This window comes from Schistocerca piceifrons, chromosome 1 (assembly GCF_021461385.2).
Source record: "Schistocerca piceifrons isolate TAMUIC-IGC-003096 chromosome 1, iqSchPice1.1, whole genome shotgun sequence".
In the NCBI taxonomy this organism is placed as follows: Eukaryota; Metazoa; Arthropoda; class Insecta; order Orthoptera; family Acrididae; genus Schistocerca; species Schistocerca piceifrons.
Genome location: NC_060138.1, coordinates 549,228,484 through 549,254,753, shown reverse-complemented (window position 1 = coordinate 549,254,753; position 26,270 = coordinate 549,228,484). Strand labels below are relative to the sequence as shown.

Below are 26,270 nucleotides of genomic sequence, written 5' to 3'. Positions count from 1 at the left end.
ATCAGTAACAGGTGGTGATCGATCTGCAGTCTGCACCTCCGAGAAAGGTAGAGTGGTGGCTAGAGTGGTGGCTATCGAGTGCTGGTGTGGCTAGATCGGTGGTGGCGGGGGAGGGGGGGGGGGGAGGGCGGCAGTGGCTGGCTGGTGACCAAGACTCTCACAGGCACCCGTCGGTAATACAGGATATTAAACGAAGTATCCCCCCCCCCCCTCCAAGAACCATGGACCTTGCCGTTGGTGGGGAGGCTAGCGTGCCTCAGCGATACAGATAGCCCTACCGTAGGTGCAACCACAAAGGAGGGGTATCTGTTGAGAGGCCAGACAAACGTGTGGTTCCTGAAGAGGGGCAGTTGCCTTTTCAGTAGTTGCAGGGGCAACAGACTGGATGATTGACTGATCTGGCCTTGTAACACTAACCAAAACAGCCTTGCTGTGCTGGTACTGCGAACGGCTGAAAGGAAGGGGAAACTACGGCCGTAATTTTTCCCGAGGGCATGTAGCTGTACTGTATGATTAAATGATGATGGCGTCCTCCGTGGGTAAAATTATTCCGGAGGTAAAATAGTCTCCCATTCGGATCTCCGGGCGTGGACTACTCAAGAGGACGTCGTTATCAGGAGAAAGAAAACTGCGTTCTACGGATCGGAGCGTGGAATGTCAGATCCCATAATCGGGCAGGTAGGTTAGAAATTTTAAAAGGGAAATGGACAGGTTAAAGTTGGATATAGTAGGTATTAGTGAAGTTCGGTGGCAGGAGGAACAAGACTTTTGGTCAGGTGAATACGAGGTCATAAATACAAAATCAAATAGGGGTAACGCAGGAGTAGGTTTAATAATGAATAAAAAATAGGAGTGCGGGTAAGCTACTACAAACAGCATAGTGAACGCATTATTGTGGCCAAGATAGACACGAAGCCCACGCCTACTACAGTAGTACAAGTTTATATGCCAACTAGCTCTGCAGATGACGAAGAAATTGAATAAATGTATTGTGAAATAAAAGAAATTATTCAGATAGTGAAAGGAGACGAAAATTTAATAGTCATGGGTGACTGGAATTCGGTAGTAGGAAAAGGGAGAGAAGGACACGTAGTAGGTGAATATGGATTGGGGCTAAGAAATGAAAGAGGAAGCAGCCTGGTAGAATTTTGCACAGAGCATAACTTAATCATAGCTAACACTTGGTTCCAGAATCATAAAAGAAGGTTGTATACATGGAAGAATCCTGGAGATATTAGAAGGTATCAGATAGTTTACATAATGGTAAACCAGAGATTTAGGAACCAGGTTTTAAATTGTACGACATTTCCAGGGCAGACGTGGACTCTGACCACAATCTATTGGTTATGAACTGTAGATTAAAACTGAAGAAACTGCAAAAAGGTGGGAATTTAAGGAGATGGGACCTGGATAAACTGAAAGAACCAGAGGTTGTACAGAGTTTCAGGGAGAGCATAATGGAACAATTGACAGGAATGGAGGAAAGAAATACAGTAGAAGAAGAATGGGTAGCTTTGAGGGATGAAGTAGTGAAGGCAGCAGAGGACCTAGTAGGTAAAAAGACGAGGGATAGTAGAAATCCTTGGGTAATAGAAGAAATATTGAATTTAATTGATGAAAGGAGAAAATACAAAAATGCAGTAAATGAAGCAGGCAAAAAGGAATACAAACGTCTCAAAAATGAGATCGACAGGAAGTGAAAATGGCTAAGCAGGGATGGCTAGAGGACAAATGTAAGGATGTAGAGGGTTATCTCACTCGGTGTAAGATAGATACTGCCTACAGGAAAATTAAAGAGACCTTTGGAGAAAGGAGAACCACTTGTATGAATATCAAGAGCTCAGATGGAATCCCAGTTCTAAGCAAAGAAGGGAAAGCAGAAAGGTGGAGCGAGTATATAGAGGGCCTATACAAGGGCAATGTAATTGAGGACAATATTATGGAAATGGAAAAGGATGTAGATGAAGATGAAATGGGAGATACGATACTGCGCGAAGAGTTTGACAGAGCACTGAAAGACCTGAGTTGAAACAAGGCCCCGGGAGTAGACAACATTCCATTAGAACTACTGACGGCCTTGGGAGAGCCAGTCCTGACAAAACTCTACCATCTGGTGAGCAAGATGTATGAGACAGGCGAAATAGACTCAGACTTCAAGAATAATATAATAATTTCGATCCCAAAGAAAGTAAGTGCTGACAGATGTGATAATTACCGAACTATCAGTTTAATAAGGCACGGATGCAAAATGTTGTTGTTGTTGTTGTTCACCATTAAATACCTGAATAAGAGCAGCATATTGATATATATATATATATATTTGAGATCGCTCGGAAGAAACATTATCATTTCTGTGCATTTTTATAGTCGCGATGTAGTCATACCCGGATCAACACTAAGGGACCAGAAGATTTATAGACTTTAAAAGAAATGCAACACTACACAATTAAAAAAAAGTTGGTTCAGAAATAATAGGAAAACGATAATGTTCCTTCTGCCTCATGCTGCGTTCGGCCCATCAGCGTGATCGTAATTTCTGATGATGAAGTAACACAAAATAATTAACAGTTAAGTAAATAAGGAGATGGACTCATCAAGGTTAATTTACGAAAATAAGCACTTATCTTTAACACACTTTTTTTTTAATGCTACGTACCTTTTCATATTAAATTACAATAGATGACCATTGTGGTTAAATACTTTATACATAACAGTCAAAATGTCCTCTTGATGCTGTCTGTTCGATATCAGTTACAAGAAACTACATCTTTTCTGATTGGAAAAAATAACAATTAGCATATTCACTCAATATTTTCACACCAAATATAAAATACAGTTGTGGAGCGCAGCAAGTCCGCGTCCGCCTCTCATGGAATACAAACAGTAAAAGGTGAGGCGCCAAAAGCCTCATTTGTCTTGAAACAACAGAATTCCTTTTTATACCATTAATCGATACATGTACATAGATTTACTGGCACCGCGCAAGAACGGCAAAGATAAAGAATAATAGATTCTGTCGCTGCTATGCGATGATTCATTTCTTTTACTTTACAATTGCTCAATAACGTTAGGCCAATAGGCGTTTACTATTGAGCGTATATTAATGTTTGTGAGGCGAAAATTACTAATATTACAGTTTCTAGCATTTGTAGACTTAGAGAAAGCTTTTGACAACGTTAACTGGAATACTCTCTTTCAAATTCTGAAGGTGGCAGGGGTAAAATACAGGGAGCGAAAGGCTATTTACAATTTGTACAGAAACCAGATGGCAGTTATAAGAGTCGAGGGGCACGAAAGGGGAGCAGTGGTTGGGAAGGGAGTGAGGCAGGGTTGTAGCCTATCCCCGATGTTATTCAATCTCTATATTGAGCAAGCAGTGAAGGAAACAAAAGAAAAATTCGGAGTAGGTATTAAAATCCATGGAGAAGAAATAAAAACTTTGAGGTTCGCCGATGACATTATAATTCTGTCAGAGACAGCAAAGGACTTGGAAGAGCAGTTGAACGGAATGGACAGTGTCATGAAAGGAGAGTATAAGATGAACATCAACAAAAGCAAAACGAGGATAATGGAATGTGGTCAAATTAAGTCGGTTGATGCTGAGGGAATTAGATTAGGATATGAGGCACCTAAAGTAGTAAAGGAGTTTTTCTATTTGGGGAGCAAAATAACTGAGGATGGTCGAAGTAGAGAGGATATAAAATGTAGACTGGCAATGGGAAGGAAAGCGTTTCGGAAGAAGAGAAATTTGTTAACATCGAGTATTGATTTAAGTGTCTGGAAGTCGTTTCTGAAAGTATTTGTATGGAGCGTAGCCTTGTATGGAAGTGAAACATGGACGATAACTAGTTTGGACAAGAAGAGAATCGACGTTTTCGAAATGTGGTGCTACAGAAGAATGCTGAAGATCAGATGGGTAGATCACGTAACTAATGAGGAGGTATTGAATAGAATTGGGGAGAAGAGGAGTTTGTGGCACAACTTGACTAGAAGAAGGGATCGGTTGGTAGGACATATTCTGAGACATCAAGGGATCACCAATTTAGTGTTGGAGGGCAGGGTGGAGTGTAAAAATCGTAGAGGGAAACCAAGAGATGAATACACGAAACAGATTCAGAAGGATGTAGGTTGCAGTGGGTACTGGGAGATGAAGAAGCTTGCACAGGATAGAGTAGCATGGAGAGCTGCATCAAACCAGTCTCAGGACTGAAGACCACAACAACAACAAGAAACAAAGTATTCCATATTTTAAGAGTTCGTATTCTGGATCAAAACAAGACAGAATGTACAACAAATCATTGGTTCTAAAATGCATACCTTCAGAGCTATGAGCACTTGTTCATGTTTGCTACCGTGAAACACTTCTCTTCTACTGGAAGCTCTTTGCTATTATGAACGACGTACAGGATGCAGTAAACAACTGAGAACACATTATTCTGTTCAAGCTTACTCATTACGGATATTTTAGAGCCTGTGACTGTTTATTCAATGTAAATATATAATAATGTAATTGCATTATATAATGGTAAGACAGAGATTTAGGAATCAGGTTTTAGACTGTAAGACATTTCCAAGGGAGATATGGACACTGACCACAACTTATTGGTTATGAACTGTAGGTTAAAACTGAAGAAACTGCAGAAAGGGGGGAAATTAAGGAGACGGGACCTGGATAAACTGGAACAACCAGAGGTTGTAGAGAGTTTCAGAGAGGGCATTAGGGAACGATTGTCAACAACAGGGGAAAGGAATACAGTAGAAGAAGATTGGGTAGCTTTGAGAGTTGAAATAGTATAGGTAGCAGAAGATCAAGTAGGTAAAAAGACGAGGGCTAATAGAAATACTTGGCTAACAGAAGAAATATTGAATTTAATTGATGAAAGGAGAAAGTACAAAAATGCAGTAATGAAGCAGGAAATAAGGAATACAAACGTTTCAAAAATGAGATCGACAGGAAGTGGAAAATGGCTAAGCAGGGAGGACTAGAGGACAAATGTAAGGACGTAGAGGCATATATCACTAGAGGTAAGATAGATACTGCCTACAGGAAAATTAAAGAGACCTTTCGAGAAAAGAGAACAACCTGTATGAATATCATGAGCTCAGATGGTAAACCAGTTCTAAGAACAGAAGGGAAAGCAGAAACGTGGAAGGAGTATACAGAGGGTTTATACAAGGGCGATGTACTTGAGGGCAATATTATGGAAAGAGAGGAGGACATAGATGAAGATGAGATTGGAGATATGACACTGCGTGAAGAATTTGACAGCACTGAAAATCCTAAGTAGAAACAAGACCCCTGGAGTAGACAACATTCCGTTAGAACTACTGATAGCCTTGGGAGAGCCAGCCATGACCAAGCTCTTCCATCTCGTGGGCAAGATGTATGAGACAGACGAAATACCCTCAGAATTCAAGAAGTATATAATAATTTCAATTCCAAAAAAATGCAGGTGCTGACAGGTGTGAAAATTTCCGAACTATCAGGTTAATAAGTCACGGTTGCAAAATACTATCACGAATTCTTTACCGACGAATGGAAAAACTGTTAGAAGCCGACCACGGGAAAAATCATTTTGGATTCCGTAGAAATGTAGGAACACGCGAGACAATACGGACCCTACGACTTATCTTAGGAGATGGGTTAAGAAAAGGCAAATCTACGTTTCTAGCATTTGTAGACTTAGAGAAAGCTTTTGACAAAGTTGACAGGAATACTCTGTTTCAAACTCTGAAGGTGGCAGGCGTAAAATACAGGGAGCGAAAGGCTGCTTACAATTTGTACAGAGGCCAGCCGCGGTAGCCGAGCGGTTCCAGACGCTTCAGTTCAGAACCGTGCGACTGCTACGGTCGCAGGTTCGAATCCTGCCTCGGGCGTGGATGTGTGTGGTGGCCATATGTTAATTAGGTTTAAGTAGTTCTAAGTTCCAGTGGACTGATGACCTCTGATGTTAAGTCCCATAGTGCTCAGAGCCATCAATTTGTACAGAAACCAGAAGGCAGTTCTAAGAGTCGAGGGGCAAGAAAGGGAAGGAATGGTTGAGGAGTGAGACAGGGTTGTAGCCAGTCCCCGATGTCATTCAATCTGTACATTGAACAAGCAGTACAAGAAACCAAAGAAAAATTTGGAGAAGGAGGTAAAATCCAGGGAGAAAAAGTATAAACCTTGGGGTCTGCTGATGACATTGTAGTTCTGTCAGAGTCAGCAAAGGACTTGGAAGATCAGCTGAATGGAATGGAAGTGTCTTGAAAGGAGGATGTAAGATGAACATCAGGAAAAGAAAAACGAGGATAATGGGATGAAATTGAATTAAATTAGGTGATGCTGAGGGAATTAAATTAGGAAAAGAGACAAAGTAGTAGATGGGTTTTGGTATTTGGGCAGCAGAATAACTGAGTATGGTCGAAGTAAAGAGGATATAAAATGTAGACTGGCTATGGCAATGAAAGCGTTTATGAAGAAGAGAAATTTGTTAATATAGAGCGTAGATTTAAATGTCAGGAAGTCCTTTCTGTAAGTATTTGTATGGAGTGTAGCCATATATGGATGTGAAACGTGGACGATAAACAGTGTAGACAAGAAGAGAATAGAAGTAGTGGAACATATGTGGTTCACGCTAGCGAATCTGAACAAATGCTCATAGCTCTTAAAGTATGAATTCTACAGCCCATGTTTACTGAACATTTGTCCTTCTTTGGTCCAAACAACCAAATCTCAAAACTTGAAATACTTTTTGTAACACCCAGTAGACACAAGAAAAGTCTTCCCTTTTTCCAGTAATCTATGAAGTGCCCAATATCTGGCCTAGCAATCAAATGTCCCACAATAGGAAAACCTCTCTCTCAGCGTCCTGTAAAATTATTGTGAATGAGTACATCTATCTGACTGGTCAGCTGGCATTTTTGGTTTTTGTCAGTGAAACCATTTCGTACGAACTTTCACTGTAGGCCCTTTATTCCGCTAAAAGACACACTTACCAAGGATGTTCTCCCTGAAAGCACAGAGTGATATAAAGGCACGTCCTCAACATTTGGAGACATGTATTTCATTGTAGGACTGTTTCTTCATATTCGATTTTAAGTCCCGCTCTTTCGACTGATTGGAGGCCGTCTCTCTGTCTTACGTTAATACACACATCAACTCCTGATGATAGACCTTGACTGTTCAGGGATGTCACTTAACCCGCCCAAAGATGTAATCAACCATGCATGAACAGCGCCTATTAGACTGAGGGTGTCCGACAGCCGATCAGTTCCAGTCATTCCACCAGGTACACGGCTCGTGTTGTCTGTAGTCTCAACAAGGGAACTGTACAAGTGTCTCGGAGTGAACCAAAGGGATGTTGTTTGATCATGGAGGAGATACAGAGAGATAGGAAATGTCGATGACATGCATCGCTCAGGCCGCCCAAGGGCTACTACTGAAGTGGATGACCCGCTACTTACTGATTATGACTCGGAGGAACTCTTGACAGCAACTCCACTGTGTTGAATAATGCTTTTCGTGAAGCCACAGGATGTCGTGTTACGACTCAAACTGTGCGCTATAGACACCATACAGCGCGGTACAGATAGGCCCAACAACATGCCGAATGGACCGCTCAGGATTGGCATCACGTCCTCTTCACCGATGAGTGTCGCATATACCTTCAACCAGACAACCGTCCGAGGCGTGCTTTTAGGCAACCCGGCCAGGCTGAACGCCTTAGAAACACTGTTTAGCGAGTGCAGCAAAGTCGAAGTTCCCTTGTGTTTTGGGGTGGCATTGTGTGGGGCCGACGTACGCCGTTGGTGGTCATGGAAGGCGCCGTAACGGTTGTACAATACGTGAATGTCATCCTCCGACCGATAGTGCATCCATATCGGGAGCATATTTTCGAGGCATCCGTTTTCATGGACAACAATTCGCGCCACCATCGTGCACATCTTTGAGTGACGTCTTTCAGAATAACGACATCGCTCGACTAGAATGGCCAGCGTGTCCTCCAGACATGAACCCTATCAAACATGCCTGGGATAGATTGAAAAGGGCTGATTATGGACGACGTGACCCACCAACCAGTCTGAGGGATATACGCCGAATCGCCGTTGAGGAGTGGGAAAATGTGGACCAACATTGCTTGATGAACTTGTGGACAGTATGTCACGACGAATACTGGCATGCATCAATGCAAGAGGACGTGTTATTGTGTATTAGAGGTACCGGTGTGCATAGGAATCTGGACCACCATCTCTGAAGGTCTTGCTGAGTGCTGGTACAACATTCAATGTGTGGTTTTCATGAGCAATAAAAAGGGCAGAAATGATGTTTGTGTTGATCTGTATTCCAATTTTCTGTACGGGTTCCGGAACTCTCGGAACCGAGGTAATGCAAAACTTTTTTTGATGTGTGTAGTTTGATATCTGCTTACCTACCACACCCAATATTCTAATGAACTTCTGACAAACAACGCTTTTCACGCTCTAGTTAACCTTCCAGGAGGCATTCCAGTGAAGAACTGGCCTAATATTGTGGCTGAGCGGGGTTCATCCAGATTTAAGTTTTCTGTGGTTACTATAAATGTTTTACTGTGAAAGTTGGGACGCGTCCTCTGAAAAGGAGGCGGCCAGCACCCTTCCCCAGCTACGTCGTCTCCGTTCTTGTACTGCGTCTCCAACTATCATTGATGAGATCTTGAACTCTGATACATCTTCCTAGGTTGCTTCTCGGAGTTCCAATAGACCACTTACTCCTAGATAACAAAGCGACAATGCAAGCAAATTTTCTCTTCTTCTCGTGTTTTCCGTAGAATTTTTTTCTTTCTCATGCATCCTAGTACTCCCTCGTTTCATACTTTTTCTGCCCATTTAATTTTTAGTATCCTTTTGTACTTTCTAATTTCAGATGCATTCCTTTCTCCGTCTCTAGTTTCCACGAGTTGCACACTTTACTTCCATCAATACTGTTCTGCGCGTGTACAACCGGAAGTATTCCATTTAAATATTTCGAAATGACAGAACTACTTAGCCGGAAAAAAATAGTACAGCAGGAAAGACGACGCCGACTTCGATACGATGACAGTATGTGTCATCTGGTGGATAAAAGACGTACTGATGATGGTGTCAACGACATCCACTAACAGATAGTGTAATGGCATAGCTACTAGAGCGTCGTTTGTGTCTACCTTTATAGGGAATTGTCACAGCCAGAAGGCTCAGTATGGTGTAAACGTGTGAAGCAAGCTGGGAACCAGAAGCACTCGTGCTTCTCACAGCGAACTGAGCGAGTTTGTGAAGTCGAATTGTGGCTTTCCCAGGGGCAGGACGCTCCTTTCGGAGAATTGTCACACAACTTGGGCGTGAGTGCCAGCAGTGCAACGATGCTGGTGTCAGTTGTCAAACGAACATTCTCACACCATAGGCGAAGTTCTGGACAATCACGCAACACAGACGCCCGCCAGGATCGTCGGATTGTAAGATCAGCAGTGGCAGATCGTACAACTACCTCTGCGCAAATAAGACGGCTTGAGAGCCCAGATATGTCAACAAGAACTGTTGCGAACCGGTTATTAGCCTTGGGGGAAAAAAAAGGTTCCAATGGCTCTGAGCACTATGCGACTTAACATCTGAGGTCATCAGTAGCCTAGAACTTAGAACTAATTAAACCTAACTAACCTAAGGACATCACACACATACATGCCCGAAGCAGGATCCGAACCTGCGACCGCAGCAGTCGCTCGGTTCCAGACTGCAGCGCCTAGAACCGCTCGGCCACAAGGCGGGCTAGCCTTGGGACAACGGGAATGCACACCTCTAGCCCATCTTCCACTCACGCAACAGCATCGTCGTGCATGGCTCGACTAGCGCCATCGGAGGATCACTTGGAAGATGGAATGGCGCGCCGTGGTTTTCAGCGATGAAAGCAGATCCTTCCTGAACGCAAGTGACGCTCGTTTGCGTGCACGATGTAGACCTGGTGACCGCTGTCTCTTAGAGTGCAATCGTCCAAGACACTGATCGCACCCCAGGGTTATGCTCTGGGGCATAATAAGCTAACTCTCATTCAACTTCGGTGTTTCTGGACGGCTCGCTAACCAGCACTCAGTATGTGCAGAATGTTGTTAGAACCGTTCTTCTGCCATTTTTGCAACACGAAGATGATGTGTGGTTCCAACAGGATAATGCTCGTCCACATATTGCCCTTGAAACACAAGGTGCTCCGCAAGATGTGCAGCAACTTCCCTGACCAGCACAATCTCCGGACTCGTCTCGAATCGAGCACGTGTGTGGTATGATGGGACGAGAAGTGACTCGTGCGACTCATCAACCAACTCGTACAGAACTACGTGAACAGGTCGATCAGGCGTGGTATTATGTGTACCAACACAGTATTCGTCATCTGTAGGATCGAGTGGATGCCAGAATCAGGACCTACATTGCTGGCCGTGGAGGCTACACCACGTATTAATACGGATGTTCCAGCATGGGTCGATACCTGATACCTTACCACTTATGCCATTGATCTATAAATGTAATAATGTCACGTACTCCATGTGCACTGTTGCAACAAAAAGTCTTGAGTGAATCGGAAATTTCTAGTAGGGTGCACTAATTCTTTTTTTTGGGGCAATGTATTTAGCTTGCTAAAGCTTTCACTTGACTAAGAGGACGATGAAGTCAGCAAATCTCAGCACTGGTATTTCTGTAGTCATGTTCACGTGTGCCTCGAAATTTTGTTTTACTTGTAAAGCTAGACTCGTCTGAGTTCCAATTAAACATGTTTTTGCTTTTGTGACACTTTATTACTATGTGATACTGGTCGCTACATTTAGGTCGCCTACTGGTTTCTGAACTTCCTTTCGAAGTGTCTTCGTTTAACAGTAAGTGTAGAATGAGTGAGATAAGAAGGAAACGTACCAAATCGCGGTAGCTGGTGGCTGAGAATGGATCCATGTTGACTTTCCTGGCGACAGGTGTGTCCTTGACGGCGTAGTAGCAGGCCCAGTGACGGACGGTGACGTCATGCGACCAGCCAGGGAAGGTGCGGTCGCACCAGCTGGTCACCGTGCCGTTGTCCTGCAAAACAGATCGTGCTCTGCGTCAGTGTGACGGACTTGCTTCGACTGCTGCAACATTTTGTATATACTGGTAGGACACTAATGAAATTGTACACTGATGCGCCAAAGAAACTGGCGTCGGTATGTGTATTCAAATACAGAGATATGTAAACAGGCAGAATACGGTGCTGCGGCCGGCTACGCCTATATAAGACAAGTGTCTGGCGCAGTTGTTGTATCGGATACTGCTGCTACAATGGCAAGTTATCAAGTTGTAAGTGAGTCTGAATGTGGTGTTATAGTCGGCGCACAAGAGGTGGGACACAGTATCTCCAAGGTAGCGATGAAGTGGGGATTTTCCTGTACGAACATTTCGCGAGTATACCGTGGATATCAGGAATCCGGTAAAACATGAAATCTCCGACATCGTTGCGGCCGGAAGAAGATCCTGCAAGTACGGGACCGACGACGAATGAAGAGATTCGTTCAGTGTGACGGAAGTGCAACACTCCCGCAAATTGCTGCAGATTTCAATGCTGGGCTATCAACAAGTTTCAATGTGCGAACCATTCAACGAAAGATCATCGATATGGGATTTCGGTGCCGAAGCCCCATTCGTGTACCCTTGATGCCTGCACGACACGAAGGTTTACTCCTCGGCTGGGCTCGTCAGCACCGACATTGGACTTTTGATGACTGGAAAGATGTTGCTTGGTCGGAACTGTCTCGTTTCAAATTGTATCAAGCGGGTGGACATCTACGGGTATGGAGACAACCCACAAATTCATGGACCTTGCGTGTCAGCAGGAGACTGTCCAATCTGTAATGGTGTGGGGCCTGTGCAGTTGAGTGATATGGGACCCCTGATACATCTAGATACGACTCTGACAGGTGACAGGTACGTTACTGTCTGATCACCTGCATCCATTCATGTTCATTGTGCATTACGACGGACTTGGCTATTCCAACAGGACAATGCAACACTTCTCACGTCCAAAATTGCTACAGAGTGGCTCCAGAACACTCTTCTGAGTTTAAAAAATTTCGCTGATCATCAAACTCCCCACACTTGAACATTATTGAGCATATTTGGGATGTCTTGCAACGTGCTCTTCGGAAGGTATCTCCACGACTTCGTACTCTTACGGAATTGTGGACAGCCATGCAGGACTGATGGTGTCAGTTCCGTCCAGCACTACTTCAGACATTAGTCGAGTTCATGCCACGTCGTGCTGCGGCACTCAGAGATGGTATGAAACGTAAATGATTTCAGGTAGATAGCACTTGCGAGGGATGAGCAGCGCTGTCAGATAACAATGTTTATATTTAGTTTCGGTTTACTTTATTCCAAAAGCACCGTTACCAGTTTTGAATTTACACATTCATCGTCAGACGATGTCACCATATTTCTCCGCCCACCGTATTTCGCTTTAGCCTACGACGACCTTTGTTCTCCAGGCTGGTCGTCTATTAGTACTATACAAAGACAAGTTGTAGTGTAACTTTGTTACCAAAAATCTCGAAAATTTCTTGACTGATTTACGTCAGATTTTTACATGTTACTCTAATAAACCATCGGACGGACATAGACTACACATTTGTTTAATATACAGGGTGTCCCAGCTATCTTGCCCACCCAAAATATCTCTGGAACAATAACAGCTATTGGAAAACGACTTTCACCGGTATCAATGTAGGACTGGGGCCCATGAATGTACATATTTGGAGACATTCTAAAACGAAAGCATATGTGTTTTTAACACAAACTTTTTTTTTTTAAATGGACCTCCTATATTTTTTCTTCAGCAATCCATAGCATGACAAAGTACATACACAATGGCGTTGATTGCATCGCAATATTCCCATTACATCCCGAGATACTGAGACGCGAAGTTGACGCTTGAAACACCCGACATGCGCTGCTAGCGCACGTCCTGAGGCTCAGGCGTGAACCCCATGCTGCCCGTAATCGCGATGTGATTGACATGTGTAATCACACCTCCATACTTATCAAGAGGTCCGAAACGAATAATACGGTCATCGCGATTACGGGCAGCGTGGGGTTCACGCCTGAGCCTCAGGACGTGCGCTAGCAGCGCATGTCGGGTGTTTCAAGCGTCAACTTCGCGCCTTAATACCTCGGGATGTAATGGGAATATTGCGATGCAATCAACGCCATTGTGTATGTACTTTGTCATGCTATGGATTGCTGAAGAAAAAATATAGGAGGTCCATTTAAAAAAACATAAGTTTGTGTTAAAAAACACATATGCTTTCGTTTTAGAATGTCTCCAAATATGTACATTCATGGGCCCCAGCCCTACATTGATACCGGTGAAAGTCGTTTTCCAATGGCTTTTATTGTTCAAGAGATATTTTGGATGGACAAGATAGCTGGAACACCCTGTATATGTAGGATATTTCACAATTCATGCTACACGCTTCCAGAAGTTGTAGTGGGATCTTAATAGATCAAGTTTTACATTGGAAACGTCATCCAAAGCGCTACAGAGCGCCAATCTTACAGGCGCCGGCACTTGTAAATATATGTACATACAAGGCGACTCCGTTATGATGATACAAACTTTCTAAAATGATGGATGAAAGCATCAATTTGAGGTAGGTGTCCCTGTACTGGAAACCAACCTATCGAAAGTTATAAGTGAAAATCGTTCTGATACTTTCGACAGTGGAAGACATGTACTCGTACCGTTGCTGCTAAGATTGCAGTGTACGAAACTTTTAAAGGTGGTAGTATGGACTGAAAGAAGAAAAAGAAACGTTCAGTAAACATAGGTTTTAAAATGCTTACCTGACAAGCTATGAGCACTACATAGCTCTTAAGGTATTCGTTTTAGAGTCCATCTTTACTATACTTTTTCCTGTTTTTGGTCCATACGACCACCTAAGAAGGTTGCCTACTCTGTGATCTTAGCTACTACAGTACATTTATTCCACTGTCAAGAGGTATCAGAAAAGTTTTCGCTTATAACTTTCTACTCGTTCGTTTCCTGTACAGGAACCCTTACGTCAAACGGATACTTTTATCCTTCTCCATCATTCTAGAAGTTTGTGACATCATCACAGAATCACCCTGTATGTACACACATTTACAAGCGCCGGCGTCTATAACTTTGACGTTATGTAGCATCGTTGGATGACATTTCCGGATATGATGATCTACTGAGTCACCTCTACAACATCTAGAAGTGTGCAACGTGACTTGAGAAACATCCTATATATATATATATATATATATATATATATATAGAAGTGTGCAACGTGACTTGAGAAACATCCTATATATATATATATATATACGGGGAAGATTTTTAGCAGAAAACTAGAGATCTTGGCCGGTTTACTTCAAAGTTTTGCGTGATACTGTGATTAATGTTCGTACAGAGATACACTACACATCTTTAATATATAGGGTATGCAAGTATACATATACTACATAAAACTCCGCCAAAGCCGGTCCCAAGACCTGTGAAAAAGGAGGAGGGGGAGGTGTAACACCTCGTTAAAAAACCTCGGTTCACCTGTGCCGGGTGGTAGATAAATGCTTGAAATTTTATCATGGAAAGGTTCAACTACCTGTCCCCAAACTAAACTTTAACCTAAGACATGATGGTAAATTTCAAAAGGAAAGCTACTCCAGGACGTAACCAATCTTCCATCGCTATTTATGGCGGTGCAACTAGGCCTTTGGATTCTGGAGAGCCTAGAACATCATTTAAGGCAGAGTCGGAGCTTCCTAGAACTTCTTCAAAGATAAGACCCAAGAAAAAACACCCACTGGAGACTCTGAACATCAACACACTTATGAAAGTTGGAAAACTAAAACACCTAACGGACACTCTCAGTCAACGCAACATACATTTATTAGCACTTCAAGAAAGAAGGTATCTGGATGAAAATGCATTTGGACCAAGTGGATACAGGATTCGTGGTGTCAATTCCCTCCAGCACTCTTTGAGACATTAGTCGATCCCATGCCACGTCATGTTGCGGCACTTCTGCGTGCTCGCGGAGACCCTACCCGGTGTTAGGCAGATGTACCAGTTTCTTTGGCTCTTCACTGTATTTTATTGTATGCTCACTTGTAACCGCAACCCTTTGCTTATTTGTTGCTTACCGACGTGTAATAAGAGAAGGCGAAGTACGTCCTGCCGTTGACCGTCACGTCGAACCCCTGGTTATAGATGAGCGTCCAAGTGCCCACGTTGCCGTACTGGTCGGTGACGACGTCCGGGTACGAGAGCGTGACCTTCACTTCCCTCACAGGATCTGTACAAGCACGACAAAAGTCTTACATTACAAAGATTTTCAACTTAAAGAGCACTTGAAGAAACAAGTAAATAAGAATTATATCTCAATGAGGAAACTTGTACATGGTGTTTGACAAAAGCTCTGTTTACGGCAACCAACAGGCAGCCCATGTCTTCTGATGGCGCTCGGGCGCTCTCGTCGGACAATGTCACACGCGCCGTAGATTAGATTGGTAGCCCTAGATGCTTACACGACCGTGTCTACCGACAGAAACACACTGTCTGACAAAAGAGGAGAAGAAACTGGAAAACATGGTCGGATGTCAATGTAACTTTGTACACGCAGACATTATTAATGGCTATATAAATGATTACACACTTGCAGTCCTCTGCCGCACAACTGCGTCAGTGTTGTTGGTGTTTAGCTTTTTTACCAGGCATTTGGTCAAGAAGTGTAGTTTTGGGTCCGCTTTCCCTTTAGGACAGTGATTGTTCCGTTATCGAAGGAGCTTGTGTGTATGGAAGGCGTTAACTTGCTGTATGGTTCGTTAAACTGCAGTCTCCCAGTAATTTTCTGGTTTATCCGTTTCTTGGGTCACAGTGGCTACGGCTTGGGCATACCACTACAAACAGGAGTATGTGGAGTAAAGCGCTCTCCTGTTCAAACCAAGCAGTATCCGAAGTGGGCATGGGAACATTCTCTACTAGTTGGCTCGAGCCAATTCTCTGGTGGAACAGAATACAGTCCTTGCTTTCATTCCGCCCAGTGGATGAGTAAACCTTTCAGCAGTTCTTAGAGACTCAGATCCTTCATATTCGACTTCTGATTTTGACTGCAACGTGCTGACTACAGCAACCGAGGCAACAGGACGTGGACATAGAACTGCACAGTTCCGTAGCTGGCAATGTATTCACTTTATCGGGTAGAATACCAAGTCGCTGCAAGTCGGTAACCAAGTACAGGACATTCACAGCGTCGACAGACGCATCAAATCGCTTTGAGGACAATAATTACTCCATTCAACAGCGTTTGTGGACCCGGTGGACAACGACAAAGCGCTAGAAGTGGTAGTCAGTAATGTTACCATCAGTTCCACAAACAAAGACCTCTTCCTCCAACAGGTGACATGATTACCGAAACAGCAATTCTCGTTCCTTTTCTGTGTACCTGCGCGTGACAGTGTTCAATATTTGCAACAAATCCATATCTCCATCTCTAAATTCAGATCTTCCACAAATATATGTGTATGCAGTCAGCAGTGGTCTTTAGCTATCACAGGACATGTCATCTGATAAAATACATCGAAATGTGATGACACCCAGTGAGCAGGCTATATGAACCCTTCGTTGGATTATCGCATGTCTGCTGTGCATTGCCATCAACTGAGGCTAATTAAGTCAACAAGGAAGGAGTACATAAATGTGTTAATGCAGATATCTGCATGCTTTCAATGTCTCTTCTGTATTTTAGAATATTTCTTAGCTTCATTATTGCACTTATACACATATAAACCTAATTCCGAGTCCTTACTCATTGACACAATTTCTATTATTAACTTTTATAATAATACTACCCCCAAGAGCCAGATTCACATAAACAAAAAACACCTTCAGGTTACTTTCATTTCAGAATAGATAAAATTTCTAGCAAACTAAATCTGTGCATTACCTCACACACACCAATAACTTTCCTCAGTCCTCGTTCAGAAGACAATATGCACACTATCACATAAGTTAGGTTTCATTTCACATATGTCTTCACATATATCTTCCCATGCAATGTACATCCCCCAATATTCTTATACCTACTCACAATATAAGTTATAGGTACACATTCTGATTTACACAGACTTAAACAGTTAACTTTTACTTCTCACCTTCAATCAGTTGACTTCAGTTATTATTTTCATCCCAGCTGCTCATATAGACACATAACGACATTTACATAACAATAAAGAAGTAAAGAAATCTTTTAATAACAGTGCTACAAAAATGTGACGTGTATAGATATACTTTATGAATTATATCACAATTACACTCTCAGTTCTTCATTCTGTCTATAAATGTGCCACTATCTTTTTATTTTTTTATTGTCTTTTAAATCTCACCCTTTTTCTGCCATCTATATAAAATGATTCAAGAATCCTGTACTTCAATATTGTGCCCCATCCATATTTATTCAGAAAATCCATCCCCATCATAACATTCATTATGCAATAAGGGGTCTCACACGTAACGATAAATTGGGTTGCGTTTTTACAAATTCGTTTCGTGACTCAACACATCATAAACAGCAGCAATTATTCTTTCGGTAATAAATTTCTTTTTATACGTCACATCGCCAAATGTGCCTATTCACGATGTCATTTTACACAAGAGGGTTGTATCACCATAGCTGTTATCTATGGAATATCGTCTAGTCCACCATGCCTCAGCGCTAAGGTACGTTTCTGTGAACGCTTCGCCCCTAGTTATATGTAAAAACAGTTCTGAACGAGTTTCTGGGTTATAATCGATTACTTTTGTATGTAGGCATGTGTGTGTGTGTGTGTGTGTGTGTGTGTGTGTGTGTGTGTGTGTGTGTGTGTGTGTATGTGTGTAGCTCAGCCACCAACCACGTCACGATTGTATCAGTGAGTACGTCCATCAGTTGAGCATATAATCCTGCGCATGCAATACCGTGCATATGCAGAAACGGGAAATGATGGCATCCTCTGTCAACATCACAATTCTTCTCGTGCTCAGTCGTGATATAGTAATGTAATTTTTGCCTTTCTGCCTTTTTGATCTTAATTTTATTGTTTGCTTTGTTTACATGGTACGGTACATTCCTAAGGTTACACAAGGATTCGAAATTTTTTCTACTAGTGTTCACCCATAAGAGAAAGGAAGTATCTGAAATAAAAATTTGTTTGGGTTTTACGATACGTGGACAAAGAAATAAGAAATAATAAGAATATAAAAACACGAAGAAACAAGAATTTTTAACGAAAATTGTTCAGCAATGAAAATTCATATTTATTAAACCTGGAAGTATAGTTATCGATCGCATCAGATACAAAGAAAACGAGACACAAAGGAAAAATTATGTCGGCGCTGTTTGCTGATTCTGTTCTCTGATGTGTGTACCGTGCTGTTACAGAACGACGTTTTAAAAATTTGGGATATTATAGGGTATGAAATTCGAAACTTTGATCAAGTGAAACATGGTTCCAGAGACCTTCTCAAGTCTCCAACATATCTGATGCGTATACGCACACTGAAGTGACGAATGAACGAGAATTTGTGGCAAGGCCAGGATTCGAATGTGGGTCTCCTGCTTACTATGCAGATGCGCTAACCACTACACCATCCTAATTTGCACAACTGAACAGACTACCCCAGCACGCCTCCATCCTCAATCCAAAGTTCCATTCATTTATTCATTCGTCGTTGCAGTCTGATTATACGCATCATAGGAATTCGGAAAGTGGAATCTATAGCTGGAAGGGCAGGAAGCGTTTCAACCTCCTTTTAACTGATTACCTCCCGTCCACCCATTGACGTTATGTCATTGCTGCCGATGGAACACTGTGAACACATCTATAGTAGTATACCTGGTGTAATCCACCAAAATTTGTCTTGCGTTAAATCGGCATTACTAGTAGGTGTTGCCTCACCATATTATGAAAACTCGCTGTTACGAAAGAAAACGAGAGTGTAAAGAGTTGTTTGGAAAGTGTTCTTATATGTGTTTTTTGTAAAATGTTGTAGACTGTCTCCTGAAAATATCTGAGCAGCAGAATCCGATCAAAGTTAGCGAGTTTACTGCTCACGAACGACTGCAGAGTTGCGGCTTGCGGCAAAGATAACATCTACGACGCAGCTGGCTACTGCAAAGACTTCAATGACCGCCGCAAAGAAAAACCATCTATAGTTAAAAAGGAGAATTAGCGTACTTTGTTTGCTCATCGCAAATGGTTCTTTGTTTGTCCCACAAGAAATTCAGTTGTTGTTGTTGGTTGGTAATTGGACTAGAATCAGTCCGAACGAGGGTTAAACTCGGGAGTGTGAGTCAAATGCTACAGTCGTTTAGGAGAATTCTGTGAGATTGTTATCAGCTTATTTGAAAGCCTGTGGGGCGAAAAGCGTCAAGTGATCGATTGGTGTGGAAACGTAGAATTTCGTGCAATGGCTACTGTATTTTGTAGTATATGATTGGTTTCTCTTGGTTGGTGATTTTGCGCCAAAAGTTACTGAAGGAAGTGTAGCTTGGAAGCCACTCGCATGTACGCGATCCGTATCTGAGTTAGATTTGTAGATTTTCCATTTTCTTGTGGAAGGCAAATGACGTTTTCATGTGAAGCCTTTATTTGAATTTGAGGGTCGAGGAAGCACGTACCAAGAAAATAGTGTCTCTGCGATGGTATATTAGTGGATTTGAAGGGTAAAGCAAATGTAATGGTCACTTTGCGATATTCTGTTAGAGATTATTTTGCGACTTTAGCGTGAGCGTCGATGTATGTTTGTTTAGGTTTGTAAATCTCTATATAGATACAATGACTGGATTACCTGTGTAATTAGGAGAATGGGCGTTGTGTGGTTGTTTGTGATATAGCGAGAACCAGTCTAAGTTAGTAGGAGATTTGCGTGCGTGGTCTCGAATTTAATAGCTTTTCCAATAAAACCTTACATGACAAAGAGAGAACCATTGTTACTGAGGGCACACTAATTGTCTCTCCTATCGTGCGAGTGCTGTGTTTTAATAAATTTCGATAGTAATGGGTCAGCAGAAAGTCGACACCTGAAGTGGGTTTAGTTTTTCTTTATTTTAAAGTTCAAGTAGTTTGAGAATGACAGTGAGACCAGTCTGTTTGTTTAATTTCTTTTTACTTTTCCCCTTGGATGGGTTTGCGTGCTTCGTCAGCACTCATAAAATCCATGCTGACTTGTATCTGTACATGAAAGAAAACAGAGAATAAAGACAGAACAATTTCTGCTTTAAAAATAAAAATAGTGCCCCAACTCTCATTTGCCCCACATTTAATGTAAAAGTATATTTTAAAAGTAAAGTTTAATTGTAGAGCGAAAGAATAATTTGCAAATATTGTAAAGTGGTAAAGGGTTGTCAAAGATTAGATAAAGAAAAGTCTGCATCATTACAAAAAGCAAAATATATATATTTATATATAGTTCCCAAAGAAATAGGAATATTAGTTCAGATTTGTTGATCTCCAAATTAAGAAATTATTTCATACTTCTTAAGTTAGAGGGAGGGAGGGAGAAATGATCTCGGGAACGTTGTTTAAAGGGAAAGATGATTAATTCTTGAAAGAAATATAATTTAATTATTGTGGAGAGGGTGAGAATTTTAAAACGACTTAATATGTTGGAATTCAAGTTACGCAAGTATATTGTTGTAGCATGGTTGCGACTATCGAGGTAAAAAAAAAAATGAGTTGGCATTACGTTACAAACTTGAAGCTGATGTCCGCTATCTTAACTAGCCCACAACATTAGTTTCGCCACGTTCATACCTCCATAGTTCACCGCGGTGACGTCACTCTGACTGTGTCATATTACCCGAAATACACATTCAGGAACAGAAAAACGTTCTAAATTGCCTTCCTGACGCTATTTTATTCATGTAAGCTCTATAATTTTTAGTATTTAAAACAGTTGTTGCGCCCACACGACAGAAATAATGAACAAGAAGCACTCGTGAACAGTAGTCTGTTAATGTTTTGGGCTACGTAAAATGGCAACAGGCCCCGCCCACTCTGGCTTCAAAACAACGTACAGCGTAAGTCTGTAGTACCAACTCCCTTCTTTTTATGCCTTCACGGTTGCGATATACAGAAATTATCTCTGATTAATATCGTCAAGTAAACAAGAGAGTAAATATACATCTGAAAGTGCGACACAAGTAAATATTATTTGATCCAGACAAGCACACTGCAATTAGCTGGTTCTACCCAATTTGGTTGCGGTTTCGCATTGGAACAATATTTATACGGCATTATGGAGCATTACAGTTAGCATTTTTTTTAAAATAAAAGAGCTGAACATTTCTGTTACGCCGTTGCTTAGCGAGGTGTGTTGTCGTGTAACAGAGTTACGCACTGGAAGATTTAATTTGTGGCTGTGAGTGGTGAGGTCGAGTATTTGATTTTCTATTCAACGTATACTACAGTGCATAGTATTTTCCATTGAATCTGAGATCGTCTTTGGTGGTAGTTAATTGTACGAACCTTGTAGATATTTTGATAGTGTCGCGTTATTAATATCATTACCATCATCTTTCGGTAGCTACCACTGGCCCGTCAAACTACAAAGAGTATCTGGGGCAATTCTGTAGCGCACGACATCTTCGTAGTGGTACGTTTCTTGGTCCTATGGAGAGAATGTTAACATCCAAGTAAAAGTGTTTACGTTGTGATATGGACAGACATCATTTCCATACAGAAGTTTACGCCCGCTGCTTATCTTAGGCATAGTTTTATTTGTGAAATTGAGTGACGTACTTCCACAAAAGAGCTAACATAGCAGATTCTTGTGTTATGCTTCTTGAGGACAACTGAGTGAAACCAAGGGGATTTATACTGTGAGACGTTGCTATCCGCTTACGTGTCTCTGTGCCCTGTAGTGTCCAATCGTTTTGTTATTTCTACAAGGGTGGTTTGAACTATAGGTTGAGCAGTATACTGGATCTGTGTGCAGGAAGTTGTTTGCTTGGTGCTTGTCGCCCCTGCCGTCCACTGGTGCCGTGATGTAAACAGAAAACTAGTCAAAATTATTGAGTGTACAGTTTTCTGCTTACCACGCTGAAGATAGTTCCGGCTTCACGGAGAGTAATTACACATTTGGAAAACTTCCTGATATTCAATTGCTCTCGCTGTAGATCGTCGGCTGCATGCAAGAAGGAAACTAAACAGACGACTACGTAGAGGTCCATTAGTCACCAATGTTGGTTGTCGACTATGGGAAGGAGGAAATATGTTAGCTGATATACACCAGCCAGGTGCAAGGAGGAGGGCAGGAATATCTGAATTGGAAGAAGACATTACGGAACACGTAGTTTTCAGTCCTAAAACAAGCACTAGTGCAACTGCTCACGCACTGCAAGGATATCACGTGAGTGTCTGGCGGGATTTGTACTGTGTGCAGTTACATTCATTCCATGATCAACAACTTAAAAACTATGGGACATCCTGGTATTGAACCACGGCAACGGTTCTCACAGTGGTTCCCTTGTCAATTTGCAGCTAACCCCTATTTTCCAGACACTGAGCTGGTTACTGGTCTGTCAACTCCTACAAGGGAGGGTGGAGGGTATTTTGAACTCCTACAATAGCCAGCTACGAGTTGTTGAAAATCTACGCACTGCCCGTACTAGAAGTTACAGGTGAGATTCTGAGTAAACATTTGGGCTGGAATTCATGGAGGTCACCTCACTGGACCACACATCTACTTTATAGCAATAACAAAATGAGAGCAGGCTCGGCAAGTTATCACAGCCAACTGCAATTCCACACGGTCGAATTCCTTGGTCCCAAGCCCTTCGTTTGGTGCGTATGAGAAGCCGAACGCCAATGCACTGGCGACCAACATTCGGCCGAATCCAGTCTCTGTCGTTTGTCGGCCTTCATTGGCCTAGTGTGTACACGCCTTAACAGACAACTTCAGGCAGAGAGTAATTATTGGAAGGGAATGGCCAGCGCTCTCCCCTGATGTCATCACTCTCGAATCTTTCCGCTCGGATTATGTTAAGTCCCTTGCGTATTCAACATCAACAGGAACAATACCTGAGCTTACTGATCGCACCTTTACAGCGTTTGATACCATCAGAGGGGAGCCTGGAATCTTACAGAGTATCACACAAAACATGGTTCGTCTTTGTACATTATATAACGAAGCTCATGGTTGTCACACTGAATATTTAAAGTGGTGAACTGACAGACTCCGTTCATTGTATTTGATTGTACTGTATTGTTTTGCCAATAAAAGTCTTCCAAAGTATGGTATGCTACCTATACGTTCGTTATTGCAATATGTTCCACATTTCATCCTTTGGATTCTCCCTGATTTTTAAAACGTCGTTCTGTATCATCCAGTATATTTTCTTGAATAAATGAATGTTGATGTTCCGAAATGGTTGGACGACACTTTTCCCATTCTTTCAGTTCTCAGTAGTGTGGAGAATTTACCATACGGCCTTTGTAAAGAATATCCAATAGGAATTTTGATTTTATCAGTAATAAATATTATCTGTGTATGTGACCTCATTGTTAATGTGCAAAATTCTCCGATGTCTCAGCCACTATTGCAAATGGCCTACCTCAGGATGTTTTTGCTAACTGCTGAGAAAGAGAAGTTTTGGTTCTTATATACTGGCTGAAGAGACTGTTATTTTGATGTTCTTGGGTGTTGAGGATGAGGTAAAGGGTGTTAGCTGTCCTTTATTGATGTTTGCATTATTTCTTTTGATTGGTGGAAACAGATGTTCTTGGTTGGTGTTTACTTAATTGCTTGTCACTGGTGGAAGTAGGCGACTGAGAAAAGGGCGACAGTATTGACGTAGCGCTGCTTACTTGCTGCCTAGTGCCGGCTGAGGCCGCTGTGGTCTCCCGCGCTCCTCGGTGTGTATTGCTTCGCACGAGCTGCCGTTCCGTAGCGCTGTCACTGCTGGCAGCCGGCGGTCTGTACCATTCAAATGGTGAACATGCTCTATGTGGCACTGTCCGTTTTTTAAAGAAAGAAAGCTGAGATGTAGTAATAGAATTAAGAAAACACCAGTGATAACATAAGTTTAGGCTTCTGCGTCTATTGTCAGAGTCAACAAAATTCTTGTCACAGACAACAAAAGTCTTCTGATTATGTGACCGCATTGCCAGTGTGTAAAGTCCTCCGACGTTTCCTGTCGCTTCATTAGTCTTTCTCCTGAAGGTAACACGCTGTTTCGCCAGTACTCGGTCTTCTCGAAATTAGATCAGTTTACCGCACTCATCCTGGTGTTCTACCACCGCTGACTTGGAATGTTGTCTTAGTCAGATGTATCTTTCACTTTCAGATAGCGGTGTGCTGCTCGGTCGTCCCGTCCCATGTACATACACTAACCCACATTCGCACCCGATTTCGTAAACTCCAGCAGAATGTAGCTTGTCTTTCGTTTGGTCAAACGTATCTTTTATTCTGTTACCGCTTCGAAAAATCGGCTTGATACCTGCTTGGACGAGAATTTTGCCCAGACTTTCAGTGACCTCTTAAATATATAGTAGAAGGGTAATGTTTCGCTTCATTCTGCTCTTCCCTATTGCCTTCATCCTTTGTCGCCATAATTTTATCTATCATCTTCATGTCATAGCCATTGTCTCCAGAAATGGACGTCTAAGATCCCTTCCTCTCATCCTTAATACCCAGGAAATTTACGCTAACAGCCTTTTCCACTACTATACAGGAACCAAAACTGTTCAGCAGCTAACAAAAACACAGTGAGGAAGGCCATTTGCAGTACTGGCAAAAACGTTGGAGAATTTTACACATTGACAATGTGGTCACATAATCAGAAGAATTTTGTTTTCGCGGAAGCATAAACTTATGTAATCACTACTGTTTCCTTAATTTCGTTTCTACGTTCACGTTTCAGCTATCTTTTGCTTAAAAAAAAAAGAAAGGACAGTGCCACGTAGCGCATGTTCACCATTTGAATGTCCAAGAGCACAGCCGACAGCTCTCGCAATGTGTAAACAAGGAGATCACTCCTGACAGGCGTCTCGCAGTATATGAATCACACACGAGGGGCGCTGCAGTAGATTCACTTACCACGTATTGCAGATTGAGACAGTAAAGTCTCTAGTGTAAAAGACGGTTTAAGATGTGTAGCTCGGTCCTCGCAGCGGTACCGATGCATGAACTCCCACGTCACGTGGCAACTACAAGTATCTTCATGGTGTCGATGATATATCCGACTGACAAAGTTGCAATTGGACTCAGTAACTTCCCGACCTTTGCGCCTCTCGCGTTCACCTCAGTCTTTTTTCATTATTTGGTACGGTTTTTACTGTGTACTGCTCTACTGTTTACATTACGAGGTGGAAAATAAATAGATCAATCCTTCACGGTCTATTTGTATTTTGTGTATAATGCACGTTTCAGCTAGTACTCCCAAAGGAGACTACCTAGGTGCGTATGAAGTGTAAATGTTGAGTAATTAGTGAGAACAGTCATAAACACACACATTTATATAGTGGTAGGACATACCGACTGTGTCACAGGTCGCTGTGTTGTCGAGATTTCTCTCGCCCTCATAAAACGTCCAGCTTCCTTGGATATCGCTGTAGAGGCAGTTAGCAGGTGTGTCTGCGACAGTGCCAGCAATCAGCAAACCTGCCAGCACAGCGGTGCACAGGTACCTGAACATGGCGATCCTGGAAAATGGATTGCATTTATGTTTACACTGGTCGTCTAATCATTTTCACACTTAAAAGATATTGATCCATTTATCACTGACATTAATAAAACTTCGCCTCTAACACACTCGAGTTTAATGAAAATTAGCGAACGATTAATCTTGCATCTTCAGGCAACTGACAAACCTGCGATTACATACCTCGATCTACTATGTGCCAAGTGCCCACTGTCAAATACCTGAAAATTGAAGATTAATCTACCGAAACCGGTAGCTTTTAATAAAGGAAAGTATGCCAGCGGCGAGTTACTGAAATCTGAAATTCATACACTACGGTCGCAGGTTCGAATCCTGCCTCGGGCATGGATCTGTGTGATGTCCTTAGGTTAGTTAGGTTTAAGTAGTTCTAAGTTCTAGGGTACTGATGACCTCCGATGTTAAGTCCCATAGTGCTCAGAGCCATTTTTTGAAATTCATACCAGCCTTGGATGGTAGAAAGGCGATATTGCTGTCCTGAAGTGAATGTCTACTTATTCGTCAAGGGGTCAACAGACAAGCACAGTTAAGTAAGACAAA

At 42.2% G+C, this 26,270-nt stretch overlaps 1 protein-coding gene across 1 annotated transcript in view; it reads right to left on the bottom strand.

Moving 5' to 3' along the window:
- Nucleotides 1-25,706, bottom strand: part of LOC124749332 (dipeptidyl peptidase 1-like) — a 69,320-nt gene extending 43,614 nt beyond the window's left edge. The window contains exons 1-3 of the mRNA XM_047248968.1: nucleotides 25,524-25,706; nucleotides 15,175-15,306; nucleotides 10,897-11,055 (exon numbers count right to left, since the gene is read on the bottom strand). Coding sequence (XP_047104924.1) covers nucleotides 10,897-11,055; nucleotides 15,175-15,306; nucleotides 25,524-25,706 — 474 coding nt within the window. The remainder of the gene's footprint in view (nucleotides 1-10,896; nucleotides 11,056-15,174; nucleotides 15,307-25,523) is intronic.
- Between the last annotated feature and the right edge of the window lie 564 nt (nucleotides 25,707-26,270).